Consider the following 20,770-nt stretch of genomic DNA (forward strand, 5'->3'; position numbering starts at 1 on the left):
CCTGTATCTCCGACCATATTTTTTCCTTGCCAACCTTCAAGTCCGGACTTCTCCAATTATCACATGTAATCGGAATATGTTGGCGAACAAGGAAACCAATGTAACTTGCCAACATTGAACCGTTAGGCTCAATTAGTTGGTCTTCAGCACTCCAATGTACTTCAAATTTTACACCCTTGTCTCTTGCACGAATGATTGACTTCATAACAGTCAATCCTCGTTTGATTTCTTTTTCAACATTATTACGTGATTCATTCGCGGCATGGGTATCGTCTTGGTTAGCCATTTTATTTGTAATATAGAAATGATTCAATAAGACCCAAGTAAGACAATGATTCAATACGTGAACACATTTACTGCATGCACAAACTTACTGCATACACATTTACTCACACACACCTACTGCATGCAAAAGACCAATGCAAACTTATGGTGTTTGGAACATGAACAAACTTGCATCCATAATCATCAAACTTCCAAGCACAAGCTCAAACACACTTCAAATATATCAGTTTTCAATCAGAAATAAAAAACTCAGTTTGCCCTAAACAACATTAATCAACATAATGCACAAAATGAAAAACTAAGTTTAGAAAATGCCCTAATCAAACACATGAAGAAAGTGAACGGTAACGATGGAGAAGAGAAATACCTTAAAGGTGACGGTAACGATGGAGAAGAAAGTGAACAGTGACGGTGGAAGAGGTTAACGCAGTGAACATGAACGGTGAGGGAGGGAGAACGAACGGCGACGATGACGGTGAGGGAGGGAGAACGAACGGAGGACGAGAGTAATCGCAGTAGAGAGTAATCACAGTTGAGAGAAAACCCAGTTACGTAAACGAAATAGCTTATAGAGAGGGAAAATAAAGAGACATGCAGTATATGTTATAATTTTAATGTTTACTAAAGGGGACCTTAGAGGGCGCTTTTTTAAAAAAAGCGCCCTCTAAAGGGGGCCTAAGAGGGCGCTTCTGAAAGCGCTCTCTAAGGCTTTCCAAAAGCGTCTTCTAAACTGGAAATGTACATGGACTTAGAGAGCGCTTCTTCAAAAGCGCCCTCTAAGGGTAACCTTAGAGGGCGCTTTCACAAAAGTGCCCTCTATTGTTGTCCCTCCATTTTTTTTTTGGCTTCACTTTAGAGGGCGCTTAGTGACAAAAGCGCCCTCTAAAGGGGGCCTAAGAGGGCGCTTCTAAAAGCGCTCTCTAAGGCTTTCCAAAAAGCGCCTTATAAACTGGAAATGTACATGGACATAGAGAGCGCTTTTTTAGAAGCGCCCTCTAAGGTTACCCTTAGAGGGCGCTTTCAATAAAGCGTCCTCTATTGGTGTCCCTTCATTTCCTCATTATTTTTTCGCTTCATTTTAGAGGGCGCTTTGTTACAAAAGCGCCCTCTAAAGTGCGCTGTCTATTCAAGTTGTTCGCTCCTTATTTTTTCTCTTCACTTTAGAGTGCGCTTTTGTAATAAAGCGCCCTCTAAGGGGCGCTGTCTATTCCAGTTTTTGGCGTAGTGTTAGTTCATCTGGAAATTTATTAATAAATTCTAAAGATCTACTAATTGGGGTATACAAACCTTGGGAAATATCAAAACCCAAAAATCTTACTTTATATTGAAATATTTTAAGTTTCTTTTCAGACAAGACTAACCCGTTCTCTTTAATGATCTCATAAAATAGGTTCATATGTGGTATATGTTGATTTATAGAATCTGAAAAATACTAATATGCCATCTAAATAGACTATGGTGAAGTGCGAGTAATCATTAAATATAGTATTCATAATATTTTGGAACTCGGAAGGAGAATTTTTTAATCCTAAAGGCATGCATTCCATTCATAGTGATCAAAGGGCACCGCAAAAGTGGTTTTATATTTATCTTCTTCCTTTAATTGTATTTGATAATATCCAGATTTAAGATCAAACTTTGAAAATATACTTTTATTATGTAATTTGTTTATCAAATCCTTTTTATTAGGTATGGGATACCTAATCCATTGTAATGCTTTATTTAAGGGTTTGTAATTTATTACTAACCGGGGACTTCCTCTTTCTAGCTCAGAAGCATTGGTAACATAGAAAGCGGAGCAACTCCAAGGAGACTTACTGGGGCTAATCAATCCATTGTCTAAGAAATCTTTTATTTCTTTTTTACAATAGTCTAAATTTTGTTTATTCATTTGTATTGGTCTGGCTTTAGTGGGGATATTTGCTTCCTTAAAGTCAGGTTCATAGGGTAATGAGATAGTATGCACTTTTCTTTTCCATAAAGCATTAGGTTGTTCTGAGCAAAGATCTTTAATGAATTTATTTTGTATACCTTTAATTTTTTCTTGAATACTTGGAGATTGCAGTTGATCTTCTATCTTTTTGTAGTGTATTTCTTTATTAATGAAATTAATTTGTTTTCTTTTATTATTAATTTGATTAATAAATGATATAACCTTACTCTGGACAGAGTTAAGATCCCTAGTCTTAGGTGGTTCTAAGAATTCAAATTTAATTTCACGCCCTAAAGCATTAGTGGTTATAGTTGTATTATTAACTGTGAAAGGGTAGAGTAAAGCTAGAAAAGGAGTTCCTAGAATAATGGACTCATGAATATTTCTTACTAAAAAAAAGAGGTTCTATAACAAATATGATCTTTACAAATTTTAGCACTTGATAATTTGTAAGAAACTTGTAATCTATTACCATTGGCTCCTCTTAAAGATTATTTGGTTTTTTCATAATATTGGGTTGGGATCAACCCTTCTTGGATGCAATTTAAATCTGCTCCTGAATCAATCAAAGCAATTAATTCATAAGTTTTATCTTTAACAATGAGATTTATTTTACTATACCATTTATGAGATATTAATTTTTCTATTTTGTTAATATACCCATCTTCATTATTCAAAATAATAGTTTCCTCATTATTTTTGGTTAAGCTAGATGGGGCTAAATTTTTATTGGATTGATTCTAAATAATCATGTTTCCTTGAAACTCTAAAAGTTTAATTTCTATCTCATCATCCCTGGTTTTTAGAATTCTAATTTCATTTTTTTAATTACTAATTTCTTCTTGTAAATCTTTAATAGAAACAGTTTTTTCAACCGGTTTCTTAAATAAATCCATAACATTTTTAAATTCTACTTTGTGAATATTCTTTTTGGAAATATCATTTTCATCTATAATATTTTTGATTTGTCTCATGGAAGCATTCTTACTTTCTGAATTTTCCATTTTGTCTAATATTCCTATCAAAGTATTAGCTTGATTATTTATTAAAACATTAATTATTTGGTTGCAATTGTCACAATTACAGAAATCTAGGCCTAAACATTCATCAGAATCATCATCCGTTTTTTCAGAATTGTCAATTTGATGTATTTCTTCGTAAGAAGATTCTTCAGATGTTGACGACCCTTCTTCCTCCGAGTTTAACAAGATGTTATTTAAAGTAGTTATTAAGCTTTCTTTTAACTCTTCTGAAATGTCAAAGTTACTCAGTTGATTAATTTTTTTCTTGAACCTTACATTTATTAGCATAATGGCCAAAACGACCACACTTACAGCATTTAACATCTTTATCCTTGGGTTTAGATTTATTATTATATTTTCTGTAAGGTTTCTTACCATAATTTTTCTTGTAAGATTTTTACTAGAAATAGCCTCAAGATAAAAAAAAGGTAGTTATTACTAGAAATCCTTCATTAATACCAAGCAGTCATGGAATCAAATTCATAGATTTAGACCTAAGGGAAGAGTATATAAAAAGACCGACTAGTCCCCACCGTGAACCTCAAAGAAGTTCAAATTAGGAACCAAAGCTTCTAAACCAAGAAACTTGGTACCTTTTTTGCATAAACTAAGGAGGAAATAATAGGTCTCATACAACATAAGATCATGGATATATCCTCCCAAATACCTTAAGATATACTCAGAATAGATGTAGATATACTTTTTCATCGCATCGTCCTAAACATTTCCATGAAACCCGTCTTTGTGATGACTTAGAAGAGATCCTACAAATTGTTAGGAGATATGATTGTTGTGTTAGCAGAAAAAGTAAATTTTATGGAAACTTGTTTTTCAAATCATAGAACATGCTTTTGATGATGATAACTATTAACGATGAACATTTATTTAATAATTGAAAATTAATAATTTAATGATAACAACAACTAAAGTCAAGTATAAAGCGGTTAAAGATGCAAACCAGATTATTAGGGTTTGATGGACTTGACTCTCCTGATAATGGAAACCAAATGGAATATAAGTCAATCCTCATCTCAAGCTCAAGCAAGTGCCTACAAGGATCAAATCATTTGGTAAGCCTTGAAATATATGGAAATCTACCTCATCACGTCTAAATGAATACATTTGTAAAAGTATAAAGGCATTCTCGTAAAAGTGCATGGTTAATCACACACACATAAACAATTTTCAAACATATTTTTCTCAAGAAAAAATTTCAAAACTTTTTTCGAAGTCGTGTCAGTCAAGTTAGGAATTGTCATAAAAGATATGGGAAAGTATTTGCCCTTGTCAATCGATTGACACCACATGGAAATCGATTGGAGAAGTTCTAAAATGTGTCGTAATCAATTAGGACAGCGCCTTATGACTGGTAAGGTCTAAATATATTTTATTACCATTTTGATCTCACTAATCACTTAGCCCATGCCTACAAATTGATTTGAGCTTAGTGCCAATCGATTCTAAATCAAAAAGTTTTTCAAAACTAAGTTTTTTTGAAACACACAATTCACATCCTCTTGTGTGCGGAGTCACATGTCACATAAGTTTTACAATTATCATATCCATAGCGACTTGAAGCTTTACATACATGGTTGTTGCGATTTATATCTTAAGCATGATAAAGGTTTTGTGTTTGTTGTGACGCAAGAAAAGTAAACGACAAGAAAATAAATAACGTAAAGTAAAATTGGAGATGTCGGTTTTAATAGTGAGAATGCTTGCTAGGGGTAGATTTAATCATTATGTATCTATCATGCACATCCATAGGTTGGTAATATACTTCTCTACTTAACATATAATACTACCACATGTTACTATCATTCGTATCTATTTTCAGTCTTCACGCTGTTAGATTAATGCATCACCTAATAAAATGATATACATTACTATTAACCAACATAAATCATTAAGTTCCAACAATTGTAAAGGAGCGAAACACCACACTAATCCTCCCACAATGCGTGTGGATAATGAGTCTATACATACGTTTAGGATTAGTACTCAATAGGTGATTATCTTGGATCTAATAACGACAAATACCTATCAATGTCATGTCACACCATGAAAACATATTTTAGGTTGCAAAGCTAAAACAAGTATTAAGATTAAAGAGTCACAAGTATTACAACATAAGTAGATTTACATAGAACACCATGACCTATTTAGCACATGAATAAAATTACTACATCTAACCCCAATAATAGAAATTTTAACTATCTATACATATGGTTAGCGTAACAATGAGTCCTTCTTGAGATGCCGACTTTGGAAACTACCCTTTCACCTAAGCAACATTTTTGACTTCAAACTTCCTTTCTTATCCTACTCTAACTTTGTACTTCCTTTCTTATCCTACTCTAACTTTGTACTCCTCTGATTCACCGAAACTTCTTTTCCAATGAAAAAAAAACCTTTCCTTATAGGAAAATTTTTGATCCTCAAGATGGGCGCATCGTCCTCTTGCCTAATGTGCCTACCATGGTCTAACACCCTGACCAACCTGTTATCTTCTTCAACAAGCAATTATTTCATGTCTTCCATGTGTCCTTGGTCACCTTTGCTCACCCAGCACAACACCATCTCGACTAGCACGCTAACCCATTCACCATAAATTACTCGCACCTGATGCTACCACCTAACCCTACATTTCACCTAGCACGCCATTAAATGTAGCCCTTTGAGCCTTGATTCTTTAAGTTTTTCTTTTTCTTATTTTATTCGTGTTGGTTTGTGGTTTTCTAGTTGATTACAAATTATGAAAAGAATACTTACTTATAATAAGAATGGACTAGAAAGTCATATGAAACTAAGATCCGATAGAAAATTTGTGTCTTAATTAAGAAACCGACTACGATTATTATCTTATTCCACACCATTTCTATTTTTCAAATAAAAAAATATTTAAGATAAAGCTTAGATGAAGATAGATTGTTGTAGTTAACACTATAACTATTATTGTAGACATATTAATTAGGGCGTGACAATTAAACACTTAAAATTAAAATACAAGAAAGTGACACAATTAACCAAATATAGATAACAGATCCCATAAAAAATTGAAATTACAAAATTTAAGATATGAAAATATTAAATTAATACAAGGCATAAGCAATGCCTAAAGATAAAAAGATTACACCACAGAACAGAACATAAATAAGATGCCTGCTAAAGCAAATGAAAACTGCAGAAGTGTGATGCTTTATTCCATTTATTTCTTTCATGTGCATCACTCTTTGCACTACTAGAAGTGTGATGCTTTATCCCTTAAATTACAGCGTCACTAGTAATATAGTTACCATCCACACGAAGATCAAGACCAGTGACAAAATCAGAATCATTAGATGCCAAAAACAACACAGCATCTGCCACATGATTAGTCCTTAGAACCACTCCTTTCAACATCGAGAATTTTGAAAAAATCTCTTCCACTGTCTTTGCATCCGCATCTAGCAATTTCTCAGTTAATGGTGTTGCTAATCCATTTGGCGACACTGAGTTCACTCTTATACCATATTTTGCAAGTTGGACACTCGCTGAGCGCATTAACCCTAATACCGCATGCTTTGACATGGAGTAATCTGTCCCTGTCGTGACACCGTAGCTAGCAGAAATGCTCGCGGTGCAGACAATGCTACCCCTCACCTTACCATCCACCATGGCACGTGCGGCGTGTTTTACGCACAATGCAGTTCCTATAGCATTAGTTGCAAAGACGCCGTTAGCTTGAGAAACGTCGAGTTCCAACAAGGTTTGATCACTTGGACTCACAATCCCAGCATTGCAGTGTATAATATCTATCTGTAGTAAAATTCAACATACGTCAATAATATCTATTTGTATAATATCCATAGTGTTTATAAAAGATTATACTTACTTGTCCATAAGTATCGACGGTTGATTGAACTAGATTTTTGACATCATCTTCAATTCTAATATCACAATGAATAAAGGTGCATCTATCTGTGCCAATAGATTCAGCCACTTGAATTCCCAGCTCGTCTTGAATATCAGCAATCACCACCATACGTGCAGCTTGATTGGCAAAGAGATGCGCCGTCGCTTTGCCGATACCGCTGGCACCTCCGGTGACGATGGCTACTTTGCCGGCTAACCTAAGACCGGTTTTGGTTGATGAAGATTCTGCCATTTTTGTATGTATAATGGAAAATGATTTGTTTATTGATGTACAGAAAATGGATCCTTACTATCCTTTTATACTGATTGGGTCTACGAGACGTGATGGAATATGATACTAAGTCAGGTTGATCTTTTCAGATTGGGTGGACCGTCAACCGCGGCTCTCATGAATGAAACATTCCTTTGAACACGGAAAGTGTATTTTTTTGTCCGAATTTCCATCGCTTTCTCTAGATAAAATAATGGTAGTATTTACTATTAAAGTAGTTTTTTTTGAATAATTTAATTTTTAAAATATATCACCAAAAATAGTAGCACGCCAAATTGTCAACAAAAGTGGGCACCACAAAATAAATACATCCATATCCATGACCATGTGAATGAGTTATTGCAAAGTTGTTTTTAGTTGAATGTTCTCGTGCAAAGTTGATCTGACGTCCTCATTGCTTGTCCAGAACCTTCCAAATGAATACTAGTACGTCGTATGCAAGACTGTTGTTGTAACATTGCTTTCTTGCTTTCTTGAAAGATGCGGTGTCATAGAGAAGACTGACAGATGTCAAAACTTTTTTTCGGTGCTTTTTTTAAAAAAAAATTGATATTCAAAACCAAATTGTACCTCTAATATTGTTTTAAATTGTTTATGTATTATTTTTAATGTCTTTCAAATTATATAATTCTAACATATTGTAAACATAGTGAATAAATATTTAACATAGTTTATTAAATTAAAATAAATAACAATAATAATTTATTAATATTATCAATTAAACACAAACAAAATGACAGAAGAAATAAACTAGTTTCTTGATTGGGTTCAATGACATACTCCTGTCACCCTCAATCTCTTGTGATACGAGGCATTCTTAGTCTCCTTTACAATTTGATGCACAACAACGAGATATCAAACCCCCACCAAACAAGAGTGTAATTGTAATGTCTCGAATACATGCGCTTGTATGGACTAGACTACCTCCATGACTGCCTTCCTCTTCTGTTGATTTCTCCGCAATTGTTCCCTCCTCATTTTCTCTCAAGAACTCTCCTTAAAGCGTGAGAAACATGTAAGGATGTGATATCTTAATATATTACCTCATGTATATCACCTCAATCTCTCAAATGTGTAGAATATGGTAGCCTTGTTCATAACACATGATCAAAACACTCATCATAACTTTGGTCAACATGGTATCGAGTGATCATAGATTTTGCAAAGACGTACGAATTCCTATGAATAGCTTGTACATATTCGATTTGATGCATGAATCACTCGGGTAAGTGTTTCACCATACATAATTCACAATCAATCCAACCATAATATAAGTATTTCTCATCAGCGAGTGCGTGTCATGGTGATTGGCGTATGTGTAGAAGAATATGTCATGCTGTAGTAGCTAATCAATGTATTATCTTTATGTAGTGTTATATTTGTAAAAGGACTTGTCTAGCGCGATGACTATAGGACGCCCTAGGAGAGGAGACGATAACAGGTCGGCTCAAGGAAGGTATCGCCTCACTTGGGAAACATGGGATAAGACATTTTTGGTTGAGAGAAATCAGGGTCATTAACTAACCCACGTCTTCCTTGAAAATTTGGATTCAATGCTCCACTATTGACTGAGTAGTCGATGACTCTTTCCAAGAGAACCCTAGGCCCAAAAGGCCTTTATAAATACTCCTCATTAGCTTATACCTAAGCACATCATCCATATAGAGATTCTATCACCTCACGTGAATAAGAATTCTAAAACCACCATAAAACATCATCGCACATGGCTTCTCATCATCGTGAGAAAACCCTAACCACCATTATTTGTTATACCCCTTCTAAGGTCTCTGTGTTGGTGTAAGCCCTAGAGGCCAATACTTTTGGTATTTGTATCGAATTATTTATTAATAATAAAAGGCTTTTTCTTTATTATGTTTGTTTAATAAAGTCCCTAGAATAGATAGTCCGTTTAATGTATCAAGTGTGACTTAATCATGAGATCACATCAAACATAAGGACATTATTCTTAAAGTATCCGTAGTCGAGCTTTATTATGAAGTGGGATAACATTAAAGCATTAAGACTATTATGTATATAGACTGATGATCACATCTCATGGGTCATGGATAAGGAGTTATCAAGTCTTAAACATATGTATGAATATTAAGAGTAATATTTATACTGGATTGACCCGCTATGAGAATACTATATAGAATGTTATGCAAAGTGTCATAAGTTATTCTCATGGTGATAATGGTGTATACCACCCTTCGACCTGAAACCAATATGGACCCAAGATGTAGAGTTGAGTGTCTTATTGCTGATCAAACGTTATCTGTAACTGGATGACCATAAAGACAGTTAATGGGTACTCCACGAAGCATGTTGAGGGACACTAGTGACATAGATGGAATTTGCCCATCCTGCGTAACAGGATAAATGTCTATGGGCCCAATATTGAACTGAACAAGGATGAAACGGTCTATGTCTTGTGTTCAATATAGACATAAAGGCAAAAGGGTAATTACACACATAAGTATTATCACAAAAGGATTTGTCAGATCACATGACATTTTCGTGTCTTGGGTAGTAATGATGTGTTACTAGATACCTCTCACTGTTTATTATGTTAAATACGTGATTTAATATAATTGTCAATGCCACGAAAACCTATAGGGTCACACACAAAAGGACAGATTGATGAGAGATAGAGTAACTAAGGAACACCGTAAGGTACGGTGAACTTAAGTGAATTGTAGAACATTGTAAGGTACGGTGTACTTAAGTAGAATATGAAATATGGTAAGGTACCATGCGCTTAAGTGATTTTGACATAATATAAGATATGGGCCACATACACTTAAGTGGGCTTTTTAGCTTGCAGCCCACACAAGTGGTTCTATAAATAGAACCCTTGTGCAAAAGCATTTGTGCAGTTGTAATTTTGTTTCTCTCTCTCTCTCTCACTCAAAGCCTTCATTCGTAGCAGCTAGCGTTGAGATTGAAGGAATCCGTTCGTGTGGACTAAGTAGAGGCGTTGTCACCATTCAACGTTCGTGATCGCTCCGTAGATCTGCATCAAAGGTCTCAATCGCCGCAAGAGGTAACGATTCTATCACTGATCATGCTCATTCGTAAGGATCACTAAAGGAGAAAATTTTAAATTTCGTTGCGTTTTGGATCGATGTTCTTCTTCACTCTGATCACCCCGACCATCGTAAGGGTGACACGCACACCTACATTTTTTGACAAGTACAATGATGCTCACAGTGGTACCCGGGTAAAACTAACATGTGTCATATCGCCTTCAACACCATCACCCTGCTCGCTGTTATCCTTCACTTATACACCTAGCCACTTTCAGTCATGGTTAACAAGAGAGCTCCATCCTTTATGCTAGAGGGTACTAGTGCTAGTAATGATGTGGACGTCGTAGTTGGGATGTGTGCCACCATGGACGAGTGATTCCTCCATAACTAGACATTAGTATAATTATAGTCTCATTAGGTGGACTACATATAACTTTGCCTGAGAGACTTAGACTTCTGAGGCTAACTAAACTCTCGTCGGAGAGACTTAGTGTTTCTTCGGGAAGATTAGAATTATCAATCACGCTAAAGAGGCACAAATGATATCCAGCCTAACAAACTTGATCACAAGTCTTGTATGAGGGCTTGATAGAAGTCTCCCTCGAGAGGTTTAACACTTTGCTTGAGGGAATTATAGTCTCATCTTCCAAGCTATATATAACTTTGCCTGAAGGATTTAGACACCTCAGGCTAACTGAACTCTCGCTTGAGAGACATAGTGTTTCCTAAGGTGAGATCAGACAATGAAATCAAGCCAAAGAGGCACGGTCGATATCCAGCCTAAGAGATATGATCACAAGTGTTATCTAAGGGCTTGATGGAAGTCCTGTAACACCCTACTTCCCGACTCGACAAAAATAGTAAATAAAAAATGTATATCATCATTAAACACCAAGTAGGATATTACTCTCATAACCAAAAACGGTTTCCAACCATATAATTTAAATTAAACCATTTGATAAGCATCGGAATACAAAACGATTGGCATAAAATCCTCAACAGTAGTATTAGTTTGAAAAATGATTCACATCAAGAATAAAAACAAACAGGAAGATACACAACATAAACAAACATAGGACAAGATGTTCCCCTTGTGTTACGTATCATAGTGACTCCCACTATAGACTCGAACAACAAACAATTAAATAGGCACAATATCGCCCTCATCCTCAAGCTACTACTCATAGAATGTTATGCAAAATGTCATAAGTTATTCTCATGGTGATAATGGTATATACCACCCTTCGACTTGAAACCACTATGGACCCTAGATGTAGAGTCGAGTGCCTTATTGCTGATCAAACATTGTCCGTAACTGGATGACCATAAAGACAGTTGATGGGTACTCCACGAAGCATGCTAAGGTACATGAGTGACCTAGATGGAATTTTCCCATCCTGCGTAACAGGATAAATGTCTATGGGCCCAATATTGAACTAGACAAGGATGACACGGTCTATGCCTTGTGTTCAATATAGACATAAGGGCAAAAGGGTAATTATACACATAATATTATCACAGAAGGATTTGTCAGATCACATGACATTTTCGTGTCTTGGATAGCAGTGATGTGTTGCTAGATACCGCTCATTGTTTATTATGTTAAATACTGATTTAATATAATTGTCAATGTCGCGAAAACCTACAGGGTCACATACAAAGGACAGATTGATGAGAGATAGAGTAACTAAGGAACACCATAAGGTACGGTGCACTTAAGTGAATTGTAGAACATCGTAAGGTACGGTGTACTTAAGTAGAATACGAAATATGGTAAGGTACCACGCGCTTAAGTGATTTTGACATATTATAAGATATGGGTCACATACACTTAAGTGGGCTTTTTAGCTTGAAGCCCACACAAGTGGTTCTATAAATAGAACCCTTGTGCAGAAGCATTTAGTGCAGTTGCAATTTCGTTTTCTCTCTCTCTCTCTCTCTCTCTCTCTCTCTCTCTCACTCTCACTCACTCACTCAAAGCCTTCATTCGTAGAAGCTAGCACTGAGATTGAAGGAATCCGTTCGTGTGGACTGAGTAGAGGCGTTGTCGTCGTTCAACGTTCGTGATCGCTCCGTAGATCTGCATCAAAGGTTTCAGTCGTCACAAGAGGTAATGATTCTATCACTGATCACGCCCATTCGTAAGGATCACTAAAGGAGAAATTTTAATTTCCGCTGCGTTTTGGATCGCCCTTCTCCTTCAGTTACAGGGAGAATAAGCTCCAGAATATGAAACAGTTTGTAGATCGTGTGGCACAACGTCGGTTATGGAGCAGTTTTGTAGATCGTGTGGCACGACGTCTGTTATTTTTTTAGAAGTTTTGCTTGTAGGCAGTTTCTTTAGTTTATTATAAATAGGGGATCCCACAGAGGACTCAGGGTGTTCACTTTGTACAAAAGTCACTTGTAAAAAACTTCACATTCCCAGCGCGAGGAAGCAAAAGTTTTTAAGAGTGCTATGTACGTGAATCACCACATTTATTTCAATGTAACTTCCTTATTTTTCAATTGTTCCTAGTTGAACACTTTATTTTTATTTCATTTATGTTTGAGTTATCGTGTTTCGTTGTCGTCTACGTTGTCGATACTGATTCTATTACGATAATAGAATTCACCAAAAGCGCGTTCGTCGTGTACGTCTTTTGAATGTTGTAGTGTTGTCGGTCACGAGTCACCCATAGGCTATATCATCATTATCATTTCATGTGGAAAAAACCTGTGCTTACTCAATACTTTGTCAGAAGCCGTTTCTCACAAAGTTAATTGTCTGTCGAATTGAATAAGTCACCCTATCACACTAGCACATGTCTTAGGATCAACTGGTTGATCCTGCAAGTAACCCTTAGTTTTAAGGTTTAGGGAGGACCAACGGTTGTTTACCAATTTCTACAGTAAACAGTACCGCTGCACAATGGTGATGAAAAATAAAAAAATTAGGTTGAATTGAGAAGGAAAGAGTTAGGGTTTATCGAGAGAAGAAAGAAGATGAATTTTCTATAGTTCCTATCTGCTTATAAATTGTGATTCTTTATTCTTTTGTAACTGCAAAATTCAAATATTTTTAATAATGAGTTACTTCCTATTTATAGGTTTTGCTTATTTGTTCTCTAAAACCTTTAAACAAAGCGCAAAAACAAAAGTCCAAAATACATAATTTTGTCAACACTATAAAATTAGATTTAAAATTAAATTCATATAGAAGCTAACTTCTCGATACTGACACTCATACAATTTTGACACACCGTATTTTAACGACAACTAACTGTGTCAAAAATACTGTTTTAATACAAAAATTACAATTCAATAGAAAGGTGACAAAAATGAACTGGAACCTAAAACGCTAGACACAATATGTAAAATGGCTCACACTAGAGAATTTGCATCAAAGCAAAGAATTTCTGTGAGATATTATTTTAGAGTTATGCCAATAGAGATGAAGAAATATGACCTGGTGCTTAATTAGGAGGTAACCCCACAAGAATTGAGAAGCTCTTCCCTAAATGAGAAGGTCCCTATAAAGTGAGATAAAAATTATCTCGCATCACTTATAACTAGATGAAATGAGCGGATACCATGTTCACACAACATGAAATTCAATTAACTTGAGAGACAGTATTATAGTTAGTTCTATAGTACTGTCAATAAGGCAAGATTATCAGATAACCTGCCATATTTTTGCTCTAGTAGTTTTGGTAGGGTGGATTATATGATAACCTGCCAAATTTTGGCTCTTGTATTTTCAATGATATTCTCTATAACAATGAGATTGATTAACTTGACGTCTCCAATACTAACTCTATAACAATGTCAATACTACTGTGACAAAGTTTCCTATTATTGGCAAGGTCGGTCACTTTTAGTTTACTAGTAGAAATTCTAAAATATGGTATCACGAAGTTCTAAAAGAGGACTTTCTGCAAATGAATTTCCCGAATTCTCCATGTTTAAACTCACATACAGAGACACATTCAGTTTGAATTTTAATAATTTCAAGATTAAAAAACTACATCCAATAATAATATTTTTTCAAATTTAAATTCTTCAAATTGAAATACAAGAAAATGATACAATCAATCAAGTATGGATCACACATTCTATAGAGAGAATACAAGTTACATAATATATCATATTAAAATATTAAAATTATACCACTTTTTTTTGCATTTATTATATTTCTTTTATTGCATTTATTTCATAATATGGATGATGTGCAGCATTATGCATATAATGCTGCAACTAGAAGTGTGATGCTTTATCCCTTAAATTACAGCGTCACTAGTAATATAGTTACCATCCACACGAAGATCAAGACCAGTGACAAAATCAGAATCATTAGATGCCAAAAACAACACAGCATCTGCCACATGATTCGTCCTTAGAACCACTCCTTTCAACATCGAGAATTTTGAAAATATCTCTTCCACTGTCTTTGCATCCGCATCTAGCAATTTCTCGGTTAATGGTGTTGCTAATCCATTTGGCGACACTGAGTTCACTCTTATACCATATTTTGCAAGTTGGACACTCGCTGAGCGCATTAACCCTAATACCGCATGCTTTGACATCGAGTAATCTGTCCCTGTCGTGACACCGTAGCTAGCAGAAATGCTCGCCGTGCAGACAATGCTCCCCCTCACCTTACCTGCCACCATCGCTCGGGCGGCATATTTTACACACAATGCCGTTCCTATAGCATTAGTCGCAAACACGCCGTTAGCTTGAGTAACGTCGAGTTCCAACAAGGTTTGATCACTTGGACTCACAATCCCAGCATTGCAGTGTATAATATCTATCTGTAGTAAAAAAGTAAAAAAGAAAAGAATAAAAACTTAACATATATTTTAGAAGAAATTGTTGATTTACAAATATCAAAGATTTTTGTAAGAAGTTATATCAAAAAATTGTACTTACTTGTCCATAAGAATCAACAGTTGATTGAACGAGATTTTTGACATCATCTTCAATTCTAATATCACAATGAACAAATCTGCACTTATCGGTGCCAATGGATTCAGCCACTTGAACTCCCAATTTGTCTTGAATATCAGCAATCACCACTATACGTGCACCTTGTTTGGCAAAGAGATGCGCCGTCTCTTTGCCGATACCGCTGGCACCTCCGGTGACGATGGTTACTTTCCCGGCTAACCTAAGACTGCTTTTGGTTGATGAAGATTCTGCCATTTTTGTATGTATTGAAAATGATATTTGTATGTATAGAAAATGGATCCTTACAAGCCTTTTATACTAATTTGATGCATAAAATCTTGTATGAGACGTGATGGAATAGAACAAGTCATGTTGATCTTTTCGGATTGCGTTGACGTTTATGAATTCAATATTCGTTTCAATCAGGGAAGTGTAATTAGATAATAAATGTTTTAATATAGAATAAATATTTTGAAAAACTAATTTTATTTTAATTGTATTTATCCACAATATTTAAACATAAGTTATATGTTTAGTTTAATGCCTTGTTTATTAAAGTTTTTTAAAATTAATATTTATAATTGTGTTTTTTTTCAGAAATATTTTTATAAAAAAATATTTTTAAAATAACTTCTCAAAAATATTTTAATATATGTCTAAACATATTAAAATTTAAAGTTTTTGTAAATAGTTTTCATGAAAAAAATTGAGATTTTTATTTTAAATTATGCAATTTGTATTATTTGAAATAAATTCTACCATTTTGAAAAAATATTTTATAAATAATTAAATTTAAAATAAAAAGATTAAATTCATTAGTAAAAATGTTAATATGTTCTTTATTAAAAAATATTAATAAAAAAGGTGATTGAATAACTTCTTATTTGAATATGTCTTCAAAAATAGTAGCACACCAAAGTAGTGCAAATTGTCAACAAAACTGGCCTCCACAAAATAAATATACTACATCCCTACCCATCATAAGTTGTTGATTTAAGTTAATTTTAGCTAGTGTCGAGAACCTTCCTACTTTGAAAAACAAAAAGACAAATAGTACCACTTCAATCAACACGTTATTGAAGACCGACACATCATATTTACAACTTTTTATGAATTTTAAATTTCATTTTCTTGCAAACATGCATGACGGCTGTGGTAATGTTGCTTTCTTAATAGACGCGGTGTCATGGATATGGATGGAAAACCGACATGTCAATCCCGTCAAGACTAATCTCATAAAAGCTCGGGAAAAAAAAGAGGCGGCGGGATAGGGTTTGCAGTGCAGAAGGAGGTAATCGTTAAGAGCATGAACTTAAAATCTTGTCCCCTCCAAAAAATAAAGAGTAGGATGGAGTAGATGTACCATTGTAATTTTAAATTTAAGATTTTTTTTAAATAATTATTTTTTTCAATTTAAATATTTAAATAATTTATTTTTTAAATTAATTATCGAAATAATCATCTTTAATTATTGATGTATTAGTTCAACTGAAGTATCTATTTGATATTTAAAGGAGACGTCTAATACATTGATGCATGTATGCATTACAAATGAGCATATGCGCCAATGGTATAGGCGCATGCATGCCTTGAAGTCATATGTATTGACGCATGCATACACTACATCAGTGTATGCACCGATACATGTGGCGCATGTACTTTTTTTTAATTTTATATTTTATATTTATAATTAATTAAATTAAATACTTAAATAGTTAAATTATATTTTATTATAAAGTAAAAATAAATAAAATTGACAAGAAAATCAATGATCCCCCGATTGAAACGCCCCCTATTGAACATTCAGGTGCGTTAACCTGTCTTTAAAGTCTCCCATGATTTTTCTGAGGTGTTAGTGTTTTTTGAGTGCTGACATGATCCAATGGTGGCTGGTGTGAAGGTCCAACAGTATTTGATAGATTTGTCATCATATGTCCCTAATAGTTGGAAGGGTTGTCGTCAATGGCGTTTCCGTAATTGAGTTTTGTGTCCATGTTGTCATAGTTGGGTCGTTGTGGTTTGGTGGGTTGTGGACGGTATGGTTGCCCGAATTTGGACATTGAATCATTTTGGAAACGAAGCAATGGTTCATGTGACGTACTAAAGTCAACCAATGGTTGGGTGTTGTGGCGATGAGATGCGTTGTAACCCACCTAAACCATGTTATATAATGTTGAGTTGGTCTAACACCATGTATGATTGGTTCATTTAAGATGTGTTGTTGTCGATTCCTCCAATGATGACATATCTCTTTTGCGAAGTCTCTCTGATCGGAATAATTCCATTGCATGTCGGAGGTTCTGGAATTTATGAATGCATGTCGAACTATAGTTTTACACGATTTCTCTAGTGCATCTCCACAGTAGTGAACCAGATAATTGGTGTTTTTGTTGTCCAAATTGCAACATCGTCATGATTAACCTAAGGATTAAGACCCGAATATGGCTTCTAGATAAATTGTACAAGAATATGTAATTGGATAATTTTTTTTAAAATCAAATGTAGAGTTGTGTAGTAGGATTATATCGCCTGGTCCAATGTGGTCTAAAAGATTGTGATAGACTACTACAACGTGTTTGGGACACATGTTCTAGTTCATCCCTTTAACTGACCACCTAGGTCAAAAAGATTGGAAATATATTAGTTACAATTAGTTGAATTAGTTGTAGTATAAAGTCTAATAAATTAGATGGTAAAATTTTTAACTTGTTTTGTTACATAGGAGAATGTGAATAACTTCTCGTTGACCGGGGTGAGTGATGACAGTCTTGACCAACTTCATGCTTATAGCAAATAGGCGCAAGAATAAAACATACAAGTATTCTTTTTGTCATTTTTACACAACGAACTATATATATGGGACAAAACTGTTGAACCCCAACTATATATGCTTACCTTATTTATGTTTCGTAACAACGACAAATAAATAATATTTACCGTATTACCAGTTCTTTCAGGAAACAAAAAATTACCAAATAAAATCATAATATAACACCGAGCTTTAATTATCTTTTCATACCTGATAGATTCTTCGTTTAATGTTATACTAGAATAATATTGTTTAAGATATTTAAAATTAATACCATGACCCCTAGGTTGACCAGAAGTCTCTCCCGTAGTTGTATCTTCATACAAAGGGGAACCCAACAATTCATTGCAAATAGAGTTATCTTAGTTAACTCTACCATTTATGGCCTTACCTTCGATACATAGACGTCCTTAAGTGTGACAGTACACTCACCGAAAGGAAGGTGAAATGTGTGGATCTCGGGTCTCCATCTCTCTAACAAAGCAAGAATAAATTTGTAGTTAACCGAGTATAAGACTATGTTGAGTATATTATCAAATCCACATCCTCAAATATATTCATGTACACGACATCGAAATCTCTTTGGGTCCTAATAAAACATAAGTAAGCAATAAGTAAGAAGAAGTAATAAACAATAGAGACATTTTGTTACGAAATAAGAATAAGAATAAGTAATAAACAATATAGATTAATTAATAACATACAAATGCAATAATATTATCGATTGTTCTTCGATGTTCATCATCCATAGTCAATAGAGACATATTATTGCAGAGAGATTGACCATTGCAGAGAGAGGTTGAGTGTTGCAGTGAGGTTGAGTGTTGCAGGTATTGAGTGTTACAGATATTGAGTGTTACAGATGTTGAGTGTTGCAGAGGTTGAGTTGTTGCAATATTTATAAATGAGATAGGTTGTGAAGTTGCAACATGTAATGTATAAGTGAATGCGCCATTGGGAATGGCACATGCCTTTTACTTTTGCATGCATGTGAGGGCGCTTGCCTTGTCTTGTCCGAGTCATTAAAAAGTATCACATGGAATTATCAGTTGATTATAGGGTTGATCGAACTAATGCAACGAGGTATAAGATTTATTATCGAAATGAGCTCTGTCTGTTTCGGTTGTCAACATCTTACCGGAAAAGGAGTGATTCTTAGGAGATTGGTTCTATGGGTCCAGTTCACACATGCTTAATCATGAACCCAATTCAAGACCATCGCAAACTCAACTCTCAATTGATATGTGATGAAATTTTGTCTGTCATTAGTGACAATCCGTCGTTAAAGGTGAGTATAATAATCTCGCATATTGTAACACAATACAACTATACATCATCATAAGGCGGTTGAAAAAGTGTTTGACAATTTAGAGGAGTCTTACAAACAACTTCTAAAATACTTAGTGGCTCTTAAACATTATGCTCCAGGGACTATTGTCAATTTGGAAACATCGTCGGCGTATACCCCAGACAGGACTTGTGCTATTGATAATGGAATATCCCACCGACTCTTTTGGGCGTATCAACCATGCATTAAAGGTTTTGCTTTTTGTAAATCTATTATACACATTAATGGTACATGATTGTATGGGAAATATAAAGGAACGCTACTGATGGCAGTGGCACAAGATGGCAATAAAAACATTTTTCTAATCGCCTTTGCCCTAGTTGAAGGGGAGACTGCTGAGGGATAGAGTTTTTTCCTAAAAAATCTCTGATTGCACATTGCTCCTCAACCTAACTTATGTTTGATCTCAGGCCGACACCCTTCAATAGTGAGTGCCTACATAAACATTGATAATGGCTCGCAGGATCCTCTGTCGACGCATGTCTACTGCATTAGACATATCACTCAAAATTTCATGCGAAATATCAAATACAAAACATTGCGGAAAGAGGTTGGCATTGCAGGGTATGCATTAACAGAACCTTCTTTCAAACACTACCGCGAAGACATCATATTGTCAAGCACATATGCAGTAAGGTGGATTGACAATATTCCATTGGAGAAGTGGACTAGGGCATACGCCAACGGTCAATGTTGGGACCACATGACAATAAATCTTGTGTAATCAATGAACTATGTCTTCAAAGGCATCTGAAACCTACCTATAACCACTTTAGTGCAAGCAATCTATTCCAGGCTAGGGGCGCTATTTAAGACCAAACGTTCCAAATGGAGTTCAGTGTTACAATATGGGCAATTGTTCAGTGATGCTTCAATGAAATTCATTAGAGAGGAAGCTGCCAAAGCTAACACACATGTGATCACTATGTTTGACCGTACTAAAGGTTGGTATAATATTGTTGAGTCCATGGATCATAATGAAGGCATGCTGAGGGGACACTATCAAGCGGAACTAGATAGAGGTTGGTGAGACTGTGGAAAGTTCCAAGCCTTTTGTATGTCTTGCTCCCATGTCATAGCGGCATGTTCAAAGGTTTGACGGGATCCATCCTACTTACTATTAGAAGTTTACAAAGTCATAAGTCTTTCCAATGTTTATAAAATTAGCTTTTCAGTGGTAGCAAAAGAGGATTACTGGTCTGCATATCAAGGGGACATTCTCTAGCACA

General features: G+C 35.0%; 2 protein-coding genes across 2 annotated transcripts; both read right to left on the reverse strand.

The window, feature by feature from the left end:
• Nucleotides 1–6,262: 6,262 nt before the first annotated feature.
• On the reverse strand, nt 6,263–7,402 carry LOC127124341 ((+)-cis,trans-nepetalactol synthase NEPS2). The gene is made up of 2 exons (XM_051054152.1): nt 7,115–7,402; nt 6,263–7,038 (listed from the first exon to the last, which is right to left on the reverse strand). Exons 1-2 carry the CDS (start codon nt 7,385–7,387, stop codon nt 6,505–6,507), a joined length of 807 nt encoding a protein of 268 aa, XP_050910109.1. The 5' UTR covers nt 7,388–7,402; the 3' UTR covers nt 6,263–6,504.
• A 7,057-nt stretch (nt 7,403–14,459) lies between these two features.
• Nucleotides 14,460–15,750, reverse strand: LOC127124357 ((+)-cis,trans-nepetalactol synthase NEPS2). Its single transcript, XM_051054153.1, has 2 exons — nt 15,367–15,750; nt 14,460–15,248 (listed from the first exon to the last, which is right to left on the reverse strand). Exons 1-2 carry the CDS (start codon nt 15,637–15,639, stop codon nt 14,715–14,717), a joined length of 807 nt encoding a protein of 268 aa, XP_050910110.1. The 5' UTR covers nt 15,640–15,750; the 3' UTR covers nt 14,460–14,714.
• Nucleotides 15,751–20,770: the final 5,020 nt, after the last annotated feature.

Source organism: Lathyrus oleraceus, chromosome 1 (assembly GCF_024323335.1).
Source record: "Lathyrus oleraceus cultivar Zhongwan6 chromosome 1, CAAS_Psat_ZW6_1.0, whole genome shotgun sequence".
Taxonomy (NCBI): domain Eukaryota; kingdom Viridiplantae; phylum Streptophyta; class Magnoliopsida; order Fabales; family Fabaceae; genus Lathyrus; species Lathyrus oleraceus.

Coding starts and splice junctions, on each gene's coding strand:
- LOC127124341 (XM_051054152.1), bottom strand. CDS start 7,387: ATGGCAGAATCTTCATCAACCAAAACCGGTCTTAGGTTAGCCGGCAAA. Junction 7,039..7,114: donor CCGTCGATACTTATGGACAA/GTAAGTATAATC, acceptor ATTTTACTACAG/ATAGATATTATACACTGCAA.
- LOC127124357 (XM_051054153.1), bottom strand. CDS start 15,639: ATGGCAGAATCTTCATCAACCAAAAGCAGTCTTAGGTTAGCCGGGAAA. Junction 15,249..15,366: donor CTGTTGATTCTTATGGACAA/GTAAGTACAATT, acceptor TTTTTACTACAG/ATAGATATTATACACTGCAA.